Genomic DNA, 16719 nt, shown 5'->3' with positions numbered 1-16719 from the left:
GGACATCAATCTCTGCTTTTCCCAAATTGGGAATGATCGACCAAGAACAACAATGATTTCGACTTTTGAACCAGATTTATTTGATAAAAATAGGAACACCAACGCCAGGAAGATGATCGAGATCGGAGAAGGAAAGGAAATCAGGGGACGATCTTGAAGGCCCTCATCTTCTCGATCCAAGAGTTGAAGGAAGTGACGGTGTTGCGGAACCCTAAGAAGCCGTGCTCCTTGCTCTTGTTCATGCTGTCGAGGTGCTCCATCGGGACGCCCAGCACCGCGTCGGCGAACCACCAGGTACCCACTTCGTCCAGCTTCGTCGGCACCAGGTCGTGCTCCGCCACGATGTCCGCCCACACTGCTTCCTTGCCCCTCATCGCCTCCGCCAGCGTGAACCGCTCCGCGTCCTCCTGGTACCCCACCGCCTCCACCCCGAACTGCTCCGCCAGCGCCGCCCACAGACGCTTCCACTTGAACACGTCCCCGTTGCTGCAGTTGAACGCCTCGTTCCTCGCGTAGGGATCGACGGCCGCCCAGATCTGCTGCTCCGCGATCAGATCCGCGTCCGACGCGTCGCTGAACCCGTCCCATGTGATCTGGTTTCCCGGCCACCGGAGCGGCGTCCCTTCCTTCCGGCAGATCGCCGCGTAGACGCACAGCGTGCCGATTAGGTTCATGAGGCTGGTGGGGGAGAAGCCGAAGATGATGGTGGGGCGGTGGATCGACCAGGTCACGCCGCCCTCCCTCTTGGACAATTCGTCGAACAGGATGTCTTCCTGGTCGTAGTAGAAGTTGGGGACGGGGAGACGAGGGAGGTCCTCGCTGAAGGGCGGCTCATGAGCGGGGACTTTGCCTAGGGCTTCGAAGGGGCCGACGTAGTGCTTGCGGCCCGTCTGCAGGCAGACGTGACGGAGGTTGGGGGCGGAGGCGACAACGGCGGCGAGGACGTTACGGAGCATCGTCGCGTTGACGGCGCGGTTCTCGGCCTCGACGGTGCGATTGGCCCAGGCAACGTAGAAGATGTGAGTCACATCGGCGAGCGGGGAGAGCTTAGCGGAGGCGTCTTCGGGGTCGAGGACATCGCACTGGACGTAGTGGACGGGCAGGGCGGCATCGTCGGCGTCGGAGGCTGGGAGGAGATCAGGGTTGGGCGGGCGGCGGGAGACGGCGTAGACCTTCCAAGGGCCGCCGGGGGTGTCGGAGAGCGGGAGGATGTCGACGAGGGACGAGCCGACGATTCCGGTGGCGCCGATGACGAGGGCGACGCTCTCGTACTTGACGCCGAGGGAGGCGGCGGAGTCGTCGTCCAGCTTCTTCCTCGCCGCGCCGATGGCGCCCGCCCACCACCAACTCATGCCGCCGGAGTTTCTCGTTCAACTGAAGAAGACAGTAGCGAAATGAAATGGGACTCGGTTGCGTCGCAGTATCTAATCCTAAGTATATATTGATTTTTTTTAATTATATATTTTAAATATTTTTTAATAATAATTATTATTAAATTTGATTTAAAAATTCATTTTGTAGAAGATTTGAATTATTCTACATCACAAAAAATAAGGATATTATATTAAAATAATATTATAATTCAATTTTTGAATAACGACAGGAAGCTACTTACTAAGAAGTGACGGTCTATCATTCCTTACAACATTTGTTCTTATCGCCTTCAGTAATCGGTTTTGGTACCAAGAGTAAAGACAATTTTTCCATTTGATTAGGAAAATAAAATAAAGTTTATTCACAAATTAATTTTAATTATTTTTCATGATCATACTGTTATACTTAAAATGATTGAAATTTGGTTAAAATCAATTGCCGTGTCCCTTTGTATTAAACTATTTTCCATTAAGAGAAAATTATTTACATTTAACTAAATTTTTGTACAACTTGATTACCGCAACCTTTTAATATTTATAATCTAAAATAGCATTAAAATAATAATATTTTTAAATAAAATATAATATTTGCCTTTTTTAAATAGTTATGGTCTATGACTTTTTTTACCATAAAAGCTAGCGTGACTCAGCAATCTACTGGTTGAGGGCTCGGCTAGGCTTTGTATTGTCTAGGTATTCAAGGAGGTCTTGACGCGACATCTGAGGTAAGAAGAGTCGGGCAAGAGTTTCTTATTAAATATAAAATTTCATTATTTATCTCTTATTATTCTGTTAAATTAATAAAATTTAAAAAATTATTTTAAATATTTATATTCAAATCAACCGAATCAATAATTATCTATTATATTATTATTTTTAATACTCATATTTAAATTAACAAAATTAATAATTATCTACTATATTATTATTTTTGATATTCATATTCAAATAAATAAAATCAATAATTATCTACTACACATTATTTCTAATATTGATGTTCGAATCAACGAATCAATATATATCCGTTGCATCATTATATTTGATATTTATGTATAAATCAACAGAATTAATAATTATCAATTGCATTAGTTAGTATCAGAACGAAGTTGACATGCCACCGAGAAGATTAGCAATCCAAGAGTAAATTTTCTTTGTCATAAAAAGATGATGCAAGAACGTAGGAGTTTTTAATCTTTTTATTATTTTTATTTTATTAGAGTTTGAAAGGTACTTTAATCTTTGTAATATTAGGATTGTAAATCTATTTAAATTATTATTTAATTAATTTTTAATTTTTGATTAATAATATTTATAATTGTGAATGTCGAATTTGATTATATATCTCTTGGTATTCTATCAAATCAATGTGATTAAAAATATTATTTTTGATATTTATATTCATTCGAATCAATAAAATTAATAATTATCTATTAAATTATTATTTTTTATATTTATATTCGAATCAACGAAATTAATATTTATCTACTAGATTATTATTTTTGATATTCATATACAAATTAACATAATTAATTATCCCCTCCATCATTATTTTTTATATTCATTTCTATTATTTTTTTTAAAAAAATAGTTCGTATATAGATAAAATAAAAGATGTTAGACCCTCAAATGTACAATCAAAAGATCAGTATCATAGCCCAGACAGTATTAGTCGTTGAGTATACACATATGACCCATCACACAAAAAATTACATCAAACTGATGGCACTACCAACAACAAGACATCATAGTCCCACATGTTCACACATCACAACACTTGTATGCTCATTTGCGGGTCATACAAAACACTACAGACTACAAAATCAATCTCATCTTAGGAACAGAGTCACCGGCAACTTGGATGCTACCGTGGCTTGAGATCTACAAACTGATATATATGGACCTGCACCTTGCGAAAAATTCAATCAAAATTTGGGATATGCATTGATAACGTCTTCGATTTAGTGCCTCCCATATATAGTATATCAAGCTAGAGATGCCGAGGTAGCATGTCTTAATTTTTCGTCACACACTCTTGTAATGCCGCCCAAGAACTTGTTGCATCTCCTTAAAAGAAGTAAAAATTTATCCAATACCGAGTCAATGCTTGACCTTGCCCCATATCTCACAAATCTTGGGACATTAAAAAAACAAGTGATGATTGGTTTCTTCATGAAGTTGGCATAACTCACACAAAAGATGAGAGCTTCTGGTGGCGGTTGGAACCTTGGTACTGCTGTTGTTGAGTTGCTGGAGAATAGAAAGGACGGCTGCCTGTGGCTGAAACTTGGAAGATAGCAACGATGTTGCTGCTGTTGGCCCGCTCGAAAAAGGGGCAGCAAGGATGCTGCTGCTACTCGTAGCTGGAATTTGAGGCGCTGGAAGAGAAAAGAAGGAAGAACTGCTACTATTGAGAAGAGAAGATTTCTAAATTGATGCTCGCGACCAAAACAAGAGTTGACGATGGCAGAGGACCAGAGACAGCTGAGGTTTAGTTAGGGCTTGCCAATGAAGGGCAGACGCAGGTTCAAATCTTGCCGATCAATCTTCGTGAGAGAAGTGCCGCAGCTTCTTCTTCCGTCCGCCACGAGAGAAGACCTTCGATCGCGAGCCGTCCGCCGCGAGAGAAGAGAGGAGACGTAGGAGAGAAAGGCTCACGCGATCCGAAAGGTGGCGCCGCACTGCAACGTGACGCGATTTGGAGGCTCACGCGAGGAATGAGCGCGATTCAAAGCTTCCTCTCTAAAGCATGAATTTTTTTTCACAAATCTAGTTTTATCTTGTGGATATTAGCAAATGGGCATTTGAGAATCAAATATCACCTAGAATATGAGCCTAACAAATTACTTCACCAAGAAGACAATCATTTCTGTTTTTTTATTCTTAATCAAGTGGAGGTATCTATAATTGATATGTTACCGCCGTCATTAGTTGAACTAATTATTAAGCGAAGACTAATCTTTCGCGGTAAACACGCAAGTCACACTTCAACCAAACACAACTCATACTGCAAAGTCAACTCAAAGCTCCCCATTCCCCACGCCATTGCCTCCTATACCTCCCTCGTGCACGGAATGCAAAATAATTAAATTAAATAATAAAATAAATAATTTTTATATATAAATGAATGAAATGATTCGTCGTAACATCCACAATCGAGAAAAAAAAATACATAAATTAAAGAAGAAAAAGAAATTCTAATTTCTTAATTTTAAACGATTAGATGAAGCTGACTAATTTTAGGGCGGTCGACAACGGTGTGCCGACGCCGCCCATGGACGCGGTCAACAGCGGCGGCGGCTTGATGGTCAACGCCAGAGGGCTCATCACCTCCTCCTCCTCCTCTCGCTTTGCGCCGGCGATGGGGGCGGTCGGCAGCCGCGGTTTCTTCGCGGCGGGAAAGGGCGCCAGAGGGCTCAGCACCTCTTCGTCTTCCCCCTTCTTCTTCGCGTGGGACCAGCCGGTCCGCGTCGCGGGCAGAGGCAGCAGGTTGAGATCCAAGGCCAGGTTCCTTCCGGAGCTGGTGGCCGCTCCGGAGGAGGAGGCCTCCTTCGTCGCTTTCGCGGCGGCGCTTCCGTTTATGACGCCCTCGTAGTGGCACCTCATGTGGCCGCCGAGCGCCTGCCCCGACGGGAAAGACTTGTGGCACACGGCGCACTCGTGCACCCTTCCGCCGGCTCCGGCTGCGGCGGATCCGCTAGTCGTGGCGGAGGCCGCGTCGTCTCCGCCGGATGCGGGGGCCGCGGGCTTCCGATGGCTGGTCTTGTGGCCGCCGAGAGCCTGGTACGAGGGGAACACCTTGCCACACACAGAGCACTCATACGACTGAGCCCTCGCCGCCGCAGGGGCGCGACGAGGGGCGCCTGCCCAGAGGCCCCGGAAGGAGGCCAGATCCGCCGCCGCCGCTGATCCCGCGGGAGAGCATCATGAGGCAGAGGGCGAGGTACTCCTCCTCGGTGGGCATCCGGCGGTCGCCGCCCTCGTCGGACTGCGAGCTGGAGTCGGCGGCGCGGGGCGCTTCGATCGCTTCTTCTTCGCCCACGACTCCACCTGGTAAGCCGGCGGCGTCGACAGCCTCTCTTCGCGGTTGATGATCTGTACCGCTGCATCGATCGCCATGGCCGACCTCTTCTTCTTCTGGAAGTGGTAATCGAAGACTCGATTTGAAGAGAGCGAAGAGAAGACCGCCATTTATAGAAAAGACGAAGGGAGGGAAGTGGCGTCGAAGGACGGAAGCTGAGGCGGCGAAGTGGAGCAAGTAAGATAAACATCAGCGACACGTCAGCATCTCTACCCGCTTTGTGATTGGATGTTATAGTTGGTTACGTATTCTCCACCTATAGAAAATAGGGTGAGGTGCGTGTGTGAGTTTTAGTGGAGTGAGAGAAGAAGGCCGGATAAGCTTCCTCGCTGTTTCTAGTACTGCCAACTACCGACGTAAGAGAGGACGACACGTTCACGATGTACCAGGACAAGTCCGGTGGGAGAGGAATCGGGCCCCACCGGTGGGCCCCGCTGCTTGACCAATGATAAGGCCGCGGGTGGGTGTTTCGGGTTGGCAAGGCAACTAGGCGCCGTCGTGCGACGAACCAGTCCGGCGCGTGGAAAACGGGCCACGTGGTCACAAACTGGCAGTGTGTTTTGACGCGGCGGCCAACCGTTCCCTGTTGACTCCGCGATTGGTATGCGGACCGAGAACAACTTATGCGACTTTCCCGGTCCACTCCCCGGTCTGGTCCGGCCGGCCTGGGCCGTACTTGGCTCGACAATGTTGACTCGGGTAGTTCAAATTGAACGGCAGCTCCTCTGCACACGTTAGCTGCCAAGTGAAGACGTATCAACTGCTAGCAAGAGAGAAAATGCATGGAACCGGTGGACCGGTATCTCGAAAACGTGTTCCAACTTTTTAGCACGTGTTCCAGTCTGGTGCATGCACGAGGAAGCATTTCACCTCATTTTTCACGTGTTCCACCTTTTTAGCACGTGTTCCAGTTCTGGTGCATGCACATGGAGATTAGCCACGATTTTATGCACATTTGGAGATTAGCACGAGACGAGTGATCGAGCTAGCGGATCTGAGTTCGGAGATGCTGATGCTGCCGGATCTTTGGAGCTGATATCTCCATGCTCCCTCTCCGGTCTCAACATCATAATTCTTCAAATTCATCTAGAAATTTAATTTAAAAATTAAGATCAATTGATTAAAATGATTAAATATATAAAAAATAAAAATATATGAGTTAAATAAAGTCCGGATATAATAATTTTAATTCCTTGTTTAGCAATGTTCCATTTGATAAAATTTTTATTTATATTTATGTAATATACATAGAATTAGTTAAATAAATAAAATTAAATAATTTATTAAATTGAACGTATACCTATTTAATTCGTTACTATTCACAAAATAGAGATGGTATGAATCATATTTATAAATATAATTTATAAATTATATTCATCTAGATCTGTATAGCCTCAGGTCAGATTTGGATCGAACTTGACCCGAAATGAGATCAACAAATTGGTTACTCATTAATCCAATTTAACGGACTTGACTTGTCATGGATCCGTCTCTAAGTGGATACATTAAATTTATAAAAATTATTTAACTTATATAATATATCTAATAATAAAATCACTAACAATATAATTTAAAAAATCAAATAAAATTAAATCGAGAACTCCATAACATCTAAATGAATCAAATTCAAACTCATAAAAAACAAACTAAGCTTAAACTATTTCAATTCATTTTAAACACAATTTAATTTGACTTAATTATCTTATCAAACAAGCTTAAACAACACAAATCACGACCCTAGTTTAAATCAATAGTAACAACTCCAAGAGACAATACCAACCTCACTAATCTAAACACAAATCATTTTAAGCAATCCATAACTGCATTAACATACATCTATTTATTAAAGTTTCACTATGTCTTTTGAAAATTTGATAAATGCCTACTCAATTGAGTTGAATTCCTATTCTTCATGCATGAAGCTCCTATTAATGTGGAGTTCGAGCTATTGCACACAATCTTATTTTGTTTTGCAAAAGAATATTTCTGAAACTCAAACTCGTGACCTTCAAGTCATACAACAACAATTTTATTATTGCGCAAGGCTCCCCTCCGGATAATTAGTTTCAACTAGATTGAAAATATATAGAGAATAATATTCTTGGGATTCGAAAACTAATGTGTTTAGAAAAATAGTGATTGTATAAAAGGAATATAAATACAAGCATTAGAAGAAATCCAACCAGTTATATACAACAAGAAGCAATAGGATATCGAACTATATGATTGCAACATCTAAATATGTATAAATTCTCAAGCATTTAGCATTCCCATCAAACCTTCGGAGAAACACAGACATGACTGATCCACCAGAGATGGTAAATGTTAAATTATCGTCAACGAGGAATATGATGAGAATAAGGATCGCCAATGTTGCACATCATTTTTTTCCTTTTTATGCACAAACATGTAGAAAGGATCAAATGGACATGCAAAGGCATTAGTGCCACAGATATGATTAAAGGTTAGCTATATGTTCATGACCTCTAAATGTACCCTAATTTTTTTCAGAACTCCATTTAAGGTCATGATATGATAATTTAACCTACTTTAATGGGGGTCTAGATATAACTTAACTTCATTAGGCAAGTTACTTGATAAGACTTAAGTGAAGATCTTTCAATAAATTTTGGGTATCCATATAATTTTGCCAATAATTTCTTGAGAACACAAGAAGAAAACAAACAGTACATGTGAAAGTAAGTAATATGAACTCAATGATGACACCACAACCATGCTTGCATTCACTGACCTTTGCAACACCTGGGACTGGCTCTCCGTTCGGTCCAGGACGTGGAATTACAACATCGACCAAATTACCTGAAGGAAAATAACAGTCATTGAGATTCACATAGGAAAAGGGAGAAAAAATCATAGTAAAGAGCAAGCATATCCATTTTAACAAAGAAAATCATTTGGTTCTCACGTGAAATGGCAAGACAAGTTGCATGAGTCTCCTAACTAGGTTTTTGTGTGGAGATTTTCAAATGCATTATCAATCAAATGTTTAATGTCACATATAATGCCGTGCCAAGTTATTACATCAATATTTAATATGAATTGAAAGGCATTCTCAATGTGTATAAAAGATTTTAATGACTTTGCCTAATCTCTATCTCCCAGCTTCTTTCATCATGGGACTCTCATAGAACTTAGCTAAAGATCCTTCTCCAGCTACTTGACAGTTGGAGGTGTTAAGTGTTGCTCATCGACCTTTTCCTACTTTCTAATGGACAAGGCTTATATATCAGAAGTATGACCTAGGTCAGGAACTCACCCTACATAATTAAGTATCAAGCTCCTCACCTCCAATCCATCTCCAAGAAGCAATTTGCATAACATTATGGATAATGAGGAAGTAAGACAAATTGATGGAATCACAGTTTGTTTGTTGTAATATTGGTTCTTGTTTTCCTCTTTTTCACAAAAAGTTTGATGCTTTGCCAGAAGGATTTTGTTATGGGCCTCATGTATTATCTTTGGTTCCTCTTTGTAACATTAGCAACAGAAGACAGGGTAAGCCATCTTCTTCCTCCTCTTAGAAATGTAGGTAGCTGCATCAAGAAGATTGGGGAAGTTGTCTTCTTCCTTTGTATCTTTGGACTCCACTGCATAGGATGTCACTCATACTCCACTGAACCTTGTTTTGTAAAAGAAATATTTTCAAGTTATTTTAGTCCCAACTATTTGAGATTGGCTACATGGTAATAATACATGTACAAGTTTGCTTCTGAAAAAGTGGACAGTAAGTAATTTATTATATCCAATTCCTCTATTTAAGCAAACAATTAATGCACAAGCAATATTATTTCTTTCCTTCTGATGTCCAAGGAAACAAAGATGAATATAGAGTAGAAATAATATAATTCTTCTCTTCCGTCCTATACAAAATCCATATATAAAAGTTCTCATATTTGTAGTATGAGTGATCTATTTACTTTTATTGCTATCATCTTTCCCTAATTGTTTTACTACTTTTTACTGTAGGTAGGAGCCATGGAGAGAAGAAATTTATTAAACTTTTTCTGAAGCACTAACAAGTATTTATTCAAAGTTCATGATTTTATAAAAACAAGTGATTGTTCAATTTTATTTTACTTTATTTTTGATTTTACCATTGAGCATCAACTATAAACACTTGCCAAGAGAAAAGAGTACAAGAAAAAAAAATAAAAGGCAGAAAATGAATCGACTAAAGAGGTTGGTTAATTCTCACCATATTTTCCACCTTCTTCCCTCAGATCTTCCAATGTCTCTTCATATTCCTCATCATCTCTCAGTTCATCTGGAGTGAGCACCTGATTTAAGCATACACAAGTTTCTGACTCATTAGGAGAAGAGAAATATGGCGCTGAACGCCATACTTGGGATTGCCTAAATATTTTCTAAGTGAGAACTCAGACCTGGATCGCTGCATCGACCGTCCGCCATGCTCGACCTCGATTGCTGTTGAAGTGGTACCGAAAGCTCGAATTGATGAAGGCGAAGAGAAGACCGCCATTTCTATCGAGGGAAGGGCGAAAAAACGAAGGAAGAAAAGTGTCGACCGACTGCCATTTATATCCAGTGGAGGACTAATTGGGCCCGCCGGTGGGCCCGCAGTTGGACCAATAATGGGCCGTACTTGGCCCGACAATGTCGACTGAAGTTCAAGCTGAACGGCAGTACATAACCAATCTAGCTTCAACAATTGCTTCTCTTTTTCGGTTTTTTTTTTTGTGAGTTGTCTTGTAGATAAACCGAACGGATTATAAATTTAATTTTTAATTTGATAAAAATTTATTTATATTTATTTAATATATAAAGATTAATTAAATAAATAAATTTAAATAATTCATCAAATTAAACGAAAAGTTTGAACTCGTATATATTTAACTCATACGTTCAACTCATTAATATTCATGAATCGTATTCATCAATAAAACTCTTATCAACATACTAAATAAATTAAAATAAATAAATAAATTTATATTATCAAATTCAATAATCAAACAAAATTTATATAATTGAATTGAGAACTTGATAACATCTAAATGATCCCTGGGACATAGCACATGAACACACATGGTATTACTGACGTAATAATCAAAAGTCGATTCCAGAAGGTGACGACCTAAGATCGATCTCGCTATGCGCCTAACACTTATATATGTAAATGAACCTCTCTCCATATTCGTGGGATCGACTCTAGAAGAGCCGTTGAGGTAGCATATCTACTGTTTTAATAACATCTAAATGAATCAAACTCATAAAAAAAAAACCAAATCAAGTTTAAACAATTATTTCAATAGCTTACGAAATTTAAAATGTAAAAATTTCAAACAATCAAATAAGTTTGAATTAAGAGCTTGATAACATCTAAATAAATCAAGCTCAAGTTTGAACAATCATTTCAAATGCTTAGTTTATTTTAGACGACTTGGTTTAGCTACCTTATCAAACAAGTTTGAAGCATAAAATTTGCCTCGACTTTGACTTGCTTACAGCCCTAAGTTGCCTGTGGATGTTCCATCGGCAACAGCCGGATCATTCCGGATCAGAATCTGAGTCCTCCCCGAACTCCGGCAGCATGGCATTGCAGTACAAAGTAGGTTTCCAATCAGCATCTCTTAACGCCTTAAGTATCTCTCTTGCTACGATCTTGCTACTTTCGGCCGAGAAGTGAACTCCATCTTCACTACATCAGCAGAAAGCATATAACCAGTGCTTCAGTAGCATTACAACTTGAAAATCTAAACAAGTATTTATCAAGTTTCCACAAGTAGTATTATTGTTGGAGTTTGTGTTCTACCTGTCGCAATTATCTATCGACGATCAATGGTCGAAGGAGCATGAATTAGAAAACAAAACATGCATACTTACGTAAAGCATCGAGTACTCCAGTCATCATGCTCTTGAATTACAGTGAAAAGGTCGATAACTTTCAGACCCATCCGCTGGCACAGCTGCTTGCAAGCTTCTGAGTACTTTTTGCAGGATTCAATCGTACGAACCGCCACACATAGTTTAGGACTGCGTTTGGGGGGTAAACTGAGTGAATCTCGAAAGTATGAAGTTTGAACAAATGACTAGAAATGGATCACCAGAGCATTACTCTTGTGCCAGACGATGCAATTCCTCATTAATAGGAGGGCAGCTAAGGAAGATAATCCGCGTCTTCTCAGATAAACCCTGAAAAATAACATTTCAATGTCGACAGACACTTCTAAAACATCTTTATGTAGCTTCAGCTGTTAAAATAAACGGCTACCATTAGGTGAACTGCAATCTTTTCCATGTTCGCAATATATTCTTGAAGAGGCACATGAGGGCATTTGCTGGATGTGTGAGGAATGCACGAATCATTCCCACCAAAGTAAACAATTACCAAAGAAGGTTGAATTGCTGCATTCTAGTAGAGAGTCAAAGAGGTTAACGTTGGATGTAAGTGATAATTGCCAATTTAACTAGCAACATAGTCATAAACTCAACCAGGTAAGTGTTGACATAAATTAAACAAAAAAAACACTTGAAAATTTGATCTCCATGAAAGAACTCGAAAACAAAAGCCCTAAAGAAATTCATCGATAGAAAATATGTCAAGGAAGTGAAAGGCAAAGAGTTGGGAGTTTACCAATTTCCCACCCATTCAGTATGTTTTATCTTACAGAAAGAAGTAATCATCCTAACGGTTACAGTAAATCTTATAGAGCAACAATGTTTCTTTTTCCTACCTTGGCAAGCTCTGAGATATACTTTGGTTTCTTGAGTGCCAAATTTCTCCAAATCCAGCATAGCATCCATTGCGTTGATTATGGTTCTTCTAAGATAGTAGACTTGTAATGAAAGACATCCAATAAATTTGATCTAGTGAATCAGACATGATTCCAGTGGGATGAATGTATTGCTATCCATAGCAACACAAAAGGAGCAGGAGGTGCTTTGTCAGCATTCCTCTGCAAGATACACTAGTTAGCCTGTGTAGCTCCCATGTTGAACCACGAATTTCTACTTTGATGGTGTAGAGCACCACCAGATTTTCTCCCCATTCAAAGTAACCCTTCAGCCATTGTCTTGTAAGATGATTTCATTTTGGGTCCATGCTCCAGATTTATGGCACAGTAGTCTCTGCTAGTGTGGCAGACTACAAATTCACCAACAACCTATTTATAGCAGATCCGGTTGATGTGTTAAAATATTTCCTCACGGCAATTTGTTATGAGCATAGTGCAGATTTTTGCTGTTGGGTTCAAAATGGACTGCATGGTTCCATATGCTGAGAGGTAGGGGCTGCAAACTAACCGAGCTAGAATGTGCTCAAGCTTGTTTGTTTATCTTTTTTTGCTTAAAAATATGTTCAAGTATGCTTGAAAAAACTAATCAAGCTCAAGTTTTAACTCAGATCAATTAGAGACAATGTTATCTTTATAATTTAGTTAAAAGGTTGATCAATGAATGAACTTATATTATTTTATAATCTTAGATATTATAGATAATTTGAAATCATAAAATAATAAGATATCTAGAAACAATGGTCGATATACACATGTAATTTATTTTTTTATATATTTAAACAAACAATGATGCAATGTCATAATGGAACTTAAGAATAGTTTGTAAGCAAGTTTATTTGAGAACTATTCTCAATCACTATTTACTAATGTTACCAAGCTGATTTCTCTAGTGCTAAAGCATTTTTTTGCACATATATATTTTAAAATATCAAACAATATGAAACAAACATAAATGAACTTTTATCAAACCCATTATTGATCTGGTTCACGAACATTATGTTCATTTAAATCCCTACTAAGAAGTTGCCAATAAACTTAATTGTCCAGAACTTAGTGTAATTATTGAATGAAGACAGGAACTTTGAACATGTATTGCTTCTCTTCAGCAAGTCAAAGAAAAATATAATAAAACTGAATATTCAATCATACGTACTTTTCATCTTTCTTATTTTGCTTTTGTAAACAATCAGCTAGTTGTTTTTCTTTTTCTCTCTTTTTTTTTGAGAAATAGATATATGATAAGATAAACTACCAAGGATTGATGTCTGGAGCATTCTGATCTATGGTGCAAAAATACTGTTAGGTTTACTAGTCATGTCTTTTTGTTTGTCAATTTGAAGTTCAATAAATTTGCCCCCTCCAACAAATCATTGATGGGTGGGAACTAAGCATGTACAAGCCAGAGCAAAACACAGAGGTGGATACTGTAGGTGAAGAAAATAGGAATAGTACGATGAGAATTTTTTTAATATAAATCTCTGAGAAATATGACAATCTTCTCTCTCTCTCTCTCTCTCTTTTTTTTTTTTGAAAAAAAATAGTTATAAGAACCTTAAGCTTTCACAACTAGGTGAAGGTGGGTTTTGAACCTAAAACTTTAGCAACAACTTCCACGGCCGCTACCAACTAATAGGCTAGTTGGTAACCTCAAACATCACAGGAGAAAATTGAACCCTTGACCTTTAATTACTTAAAATACTCCCTCTAGACACCAAGAACCATATTATTCTGGTCTAGTTGGATTAGTTTATTTCTGTAGAAAGGGCACTACAAGGAACATGATACATGTATTGATGGAAGCATTAGCGTTTGCATTGTTGTGTAATAGTTGTTACCAAGAGTTTTAAGAGCATAGTAGCATACAATGTCTAAGATGTAACATGAGAGGAAAAAAACCACCTAAAACAATTAATCAAGGTGTTAAGATTCAGAGGATAATGGAAGCTAGCAAAGCAGACAAGGTTGAACCTTGAGAGAGTCAAGTTCATATTCCTGATGCAGCATCTAGTATGAGCAGGTAGTTTGATCGCTGATAAAGTCATAGAGGAGAAGGAAAAAAGTAAAGTGGTATTATGGACAATACATGAGTATGCATAATACAAAGTTAGCCATAACTGCATGCATAGGACAAGGCAACAATGAATCAAAACACTCAAATTATGAAACTGCAATTGACTTATTGCTCATCAGGAATCCTATGAACGCTGGTCTGTCCTTTTATAATAAAGTCCACAATTAGAATGGGTCTAGTCATAGAACATCTTCATGTAAAAAAGACCTAACTTGTAAAAGTTGTGCAAAATTATATTACCATTTATCAGCATACAGTAATGAGGAACAGAAGTATGAACTTTTTGATACACATTATAAGCAGACCTTTTGGAAATTATCTAAAACATATAGTGTTCTGCCATCTACCTTTGGGAAAATTTTATCAAGCACTTGGACAGCTCGTCTTGAGTTCCATCCAGCATATCCGCGCACTAAAATGTCAGCCTATTGAGAGGTTCACAAAAAATTGATGTATGTGGTCCTGAAACTTGAAATTTAAAAGTAGGAAAGTTGTTTGCGAAATCTAAAATATACAGAGCATACCATATCGGCATGGATATATTGCAAGCACAGTTATATTGCAGATAAGAACCCTAAATTGGGGGGATGATGCTGACTGTAGAATGCAACTAAAAAGGTCAATGGTTTTGAATGAAAATACACGACTCTGTATTCAATGTATGTATACATGTTAGAAAATTCACAAGCCTCTTGTATATGTATATGCAAATATAGGAGAGGCTGTATCAAAATCTCAAACATTTACAGAAAGGCCGGCTAGATAGTCAAAATCCCATCATCAAAGGTGAATCATAACCATCAGGTTATTTATAGAACGCAAAGTACGGAATCTACCAAACCAAATCAAATGGCTTATTTATGAACCGACCGAACAACATCCTAACCTGTTATAGAACTTAAAGACGGAGATTTGTGAAAACCCCAAGACAATCATCAGATTCAAAGATCCAAACGAAGAACTTCGAGCCCAGGGAGAAATCTCGGGAGTACCTTGCGGGCGTAGTAGTCGGCGAGGATGGCCCCCCAGCCGCCGTTGCCGTAGCTAAACTGGACGATGGAAGATCCGAAGAGCACGAACAGCGGTCTTCCGGGGCCGACCATCACTCCTCCCGATCGGTCTGCCTCCTCCGATCCCCCGATGGATCGATAACTACTGTAGCGGTGCGCATTGCTTGACCAGGAAGGCTGGCCGAGGATAAACCCACCTCGTATCATCATTAAATAAATAAATAAATAAAATATTTGATATTATTAAATGTTTTTTTAATTCATATTCCTACAGAAATTTTATTCAATTTACGTGAGGAGCAATAATACAATACATTAAAAAATGTCACATACTTGATACAGTGAATTTCATATCCATATAATGAAATCGACATCTATGTAAGTTGAGTATGTTATATTAAATTTTATATATGTAGTGTATCATTTTTTTAAATGAGCCAACAAACAAAAATTTCACAATAAGTATATTTAATTTTGATATAATGGTAAAGTATTTTTGATTGCAAAGCGATGCCTAATTCTTATTTTTTAATTTATTTTAATGATTGATTAAAAATATTCATCGAATAGAATCTATCATCTTAATCATTTTCAAAGATTCAATTGCAATATTGATTAATTCAAGATTTCAGAAAGAATTTTGTTTGTTTTCTTTTGCCAAGTCACATCAGTCCATAAAGAATTCAAAAATCAGCTATAATAATTTTAATCGCTTGTTTAGATTAGGGTAATAATTGATAAATAATAATTTATTTATGCTCCTTTTAATATATACAAAGATAATTAAATAAATAAATTTAAATAATTTATTAAATTAAATAAATAAATTTAAATATTTAATTTATTAATATTTATAAATAAGAAAATAATATTCATGAATTAAATTGATAAAATATATTGCTCATCTTATCGCGGATTGAGTTTTAAGAACTCATCTCTGAAATATGATTGAGTTAGTTACGATGGAACAGACTTACTGAAATGGACAGAGTCAAATCTCAATAAAATCGAAAAAATATCTTCCTCCATTATAACCAATTACAATTTCTTAATTTATCTCCTCTTAAATGATCATAGAACCGATCATGTGAAACCACTAAGATGATAAATTTTTTCTTTTGTTGAAAAGTTTTAAAAATTCAAATACAACTTAATGATTGGACAAAAATTATAAAAAAATATAAAAAATATATATAAGGATGAAGTAGTATAATTTTAAATAATCAAACCGTTAATTCCAAACCATAATCAAATCTCTATTCATCTAGAAAACTCTTATCAATATGAGCAATAAACAAAGAAACTCTTAAAATAAATAAATTTGTAATAACATACTAACTAAACTGATCACGCTGACTATCCAACTAAACAAACTTAACAATTTAAAATTTTAAACATCAAATAAACTTAATTA

At 38.2% G+C, this 16719-nt stretch overlaps 2 protein-coding genes, 1 long non-coding RNA gene and 1 pseudogene across 3 annotated transcripts; all 4 read right to left on the bottom strand.

The window, feature by feature from the left end:
- Positions 1-39: 39 nt before the first annotated feature.
- Positions 40-1396, bottom strand: LOC141832255 (3-oxo-Delta(4,5)-steroid 5-beta-reductase-like). Its single transcript, XM_074719749.1, has one exon. It carries the CDS (start codon positions 1350-1352, stop codon positions 141-143), a length of 1212 nt encoding a protein of 403 aa, XP_074575850.1. The 5' UTR covers positions 1353-1396; the 3' UTR covers positions 40-140.
- Positions 1397-4455: 3059 nt separating this feature from the next.
- On the bottom strand, positions 4456-5539 carry LOC141832184 (zinc finger protein AZF1-like; annotated as a pseudogene).
- A 2554-nt stretch (positions 5540-8093) lies between these two features.
- On the bottom strand, positions 8094-9956 carry LOC141832185 (uncharacterized). Its single transcript, XR_012602105.1, has 3 exons — positions 9855-9956; positions 9668-9749; positions 8094-8271 (listed from the first exon to the last, which is right to left on the bottom strand). It is a non-coding gene; the product is annotated as an uncharacterized LOC141832185 (long non-coding RNA).
- Positions 9957-10751: 795 nt separating this feature from the next.
- LOC141832071 (GDSL esterase/lipase WDL1-like) lies at positions 10752-15468 on the bottom strand. Its single transcript, XM_074719547.1, has 6 exons — positions 15288-15468; positions 14643-14720; positions 11702-11842; positions 11546-11622; positions 11314-11463; positions 10752-11128 (listed from the first exon to the last, which is right to left on the bottom strand). Exons 1-6 carry the CDS (start codon positions 15396-15398, stop codon positions 10978-10980), a joined length of 708 nt encoding a protein of 235 aa, XP_074575648.1. The 5' UTR covers positions 15399-15468; the 3' UTR covers positions 10752-10977.
- Between the last annotated feature and the right edge of the window lie 1251 nt (positions 15469-16719).

The sequence above is a fragment of the Curcuma longa genome, chromosome 7 (genome assembly GCF_044706935.1).
Source record: "Curcuma longa cultivar G26 ecotype Majalengka, Jawa Barat chromosome 7, ITB_CL_G26_1.1, whole genome shotgun sequence".
Taxonomy (NCBI): domain Eukaryota; kingdom Viridiplantae; phylum Streptophyta; class Magnoliopsida; order Zingiberales; family Zingiberaceae; genus Curcuma; species Curcuma longa.
Note: the sequence above shows the minus strand (reverse complement) of the source record. Positions and strands in the feature narration are given on the sequence as shown.

Bases quoted from the DNA above. Each gene is read 5' to 3' on its own strand.
- LOC141832255 (XM_074719749.1), bottom strand. From the start codon at position 1,352: ATGAGTTGGTGGTGGGCGGGCGCCATCGGCGCGGCGAGGAAGAAGCTG.
- LOC141832071 (XM_074719547.1), bottom strand. From the start codon at position 15,398: ATGGTCGGCCCCGGAAGACCGCTGTTCGTGCTCTTCGGATCTTCCATC. The intron at 14,721-15,287 runs GTACTCCCGAGA...ACCTCTCAATAG, and splicing joins CCGACTACTACGCCCGCAAG to GCTGACATTTTAGTGCGCGG. The intron at 11,464-11,545 runs GTAATGCTCTGG...CCCCAAACGCAG, and splicing joins TTGCATCGTCTGGCACAAGA to TCCTAAACTATGTGTGGCGG.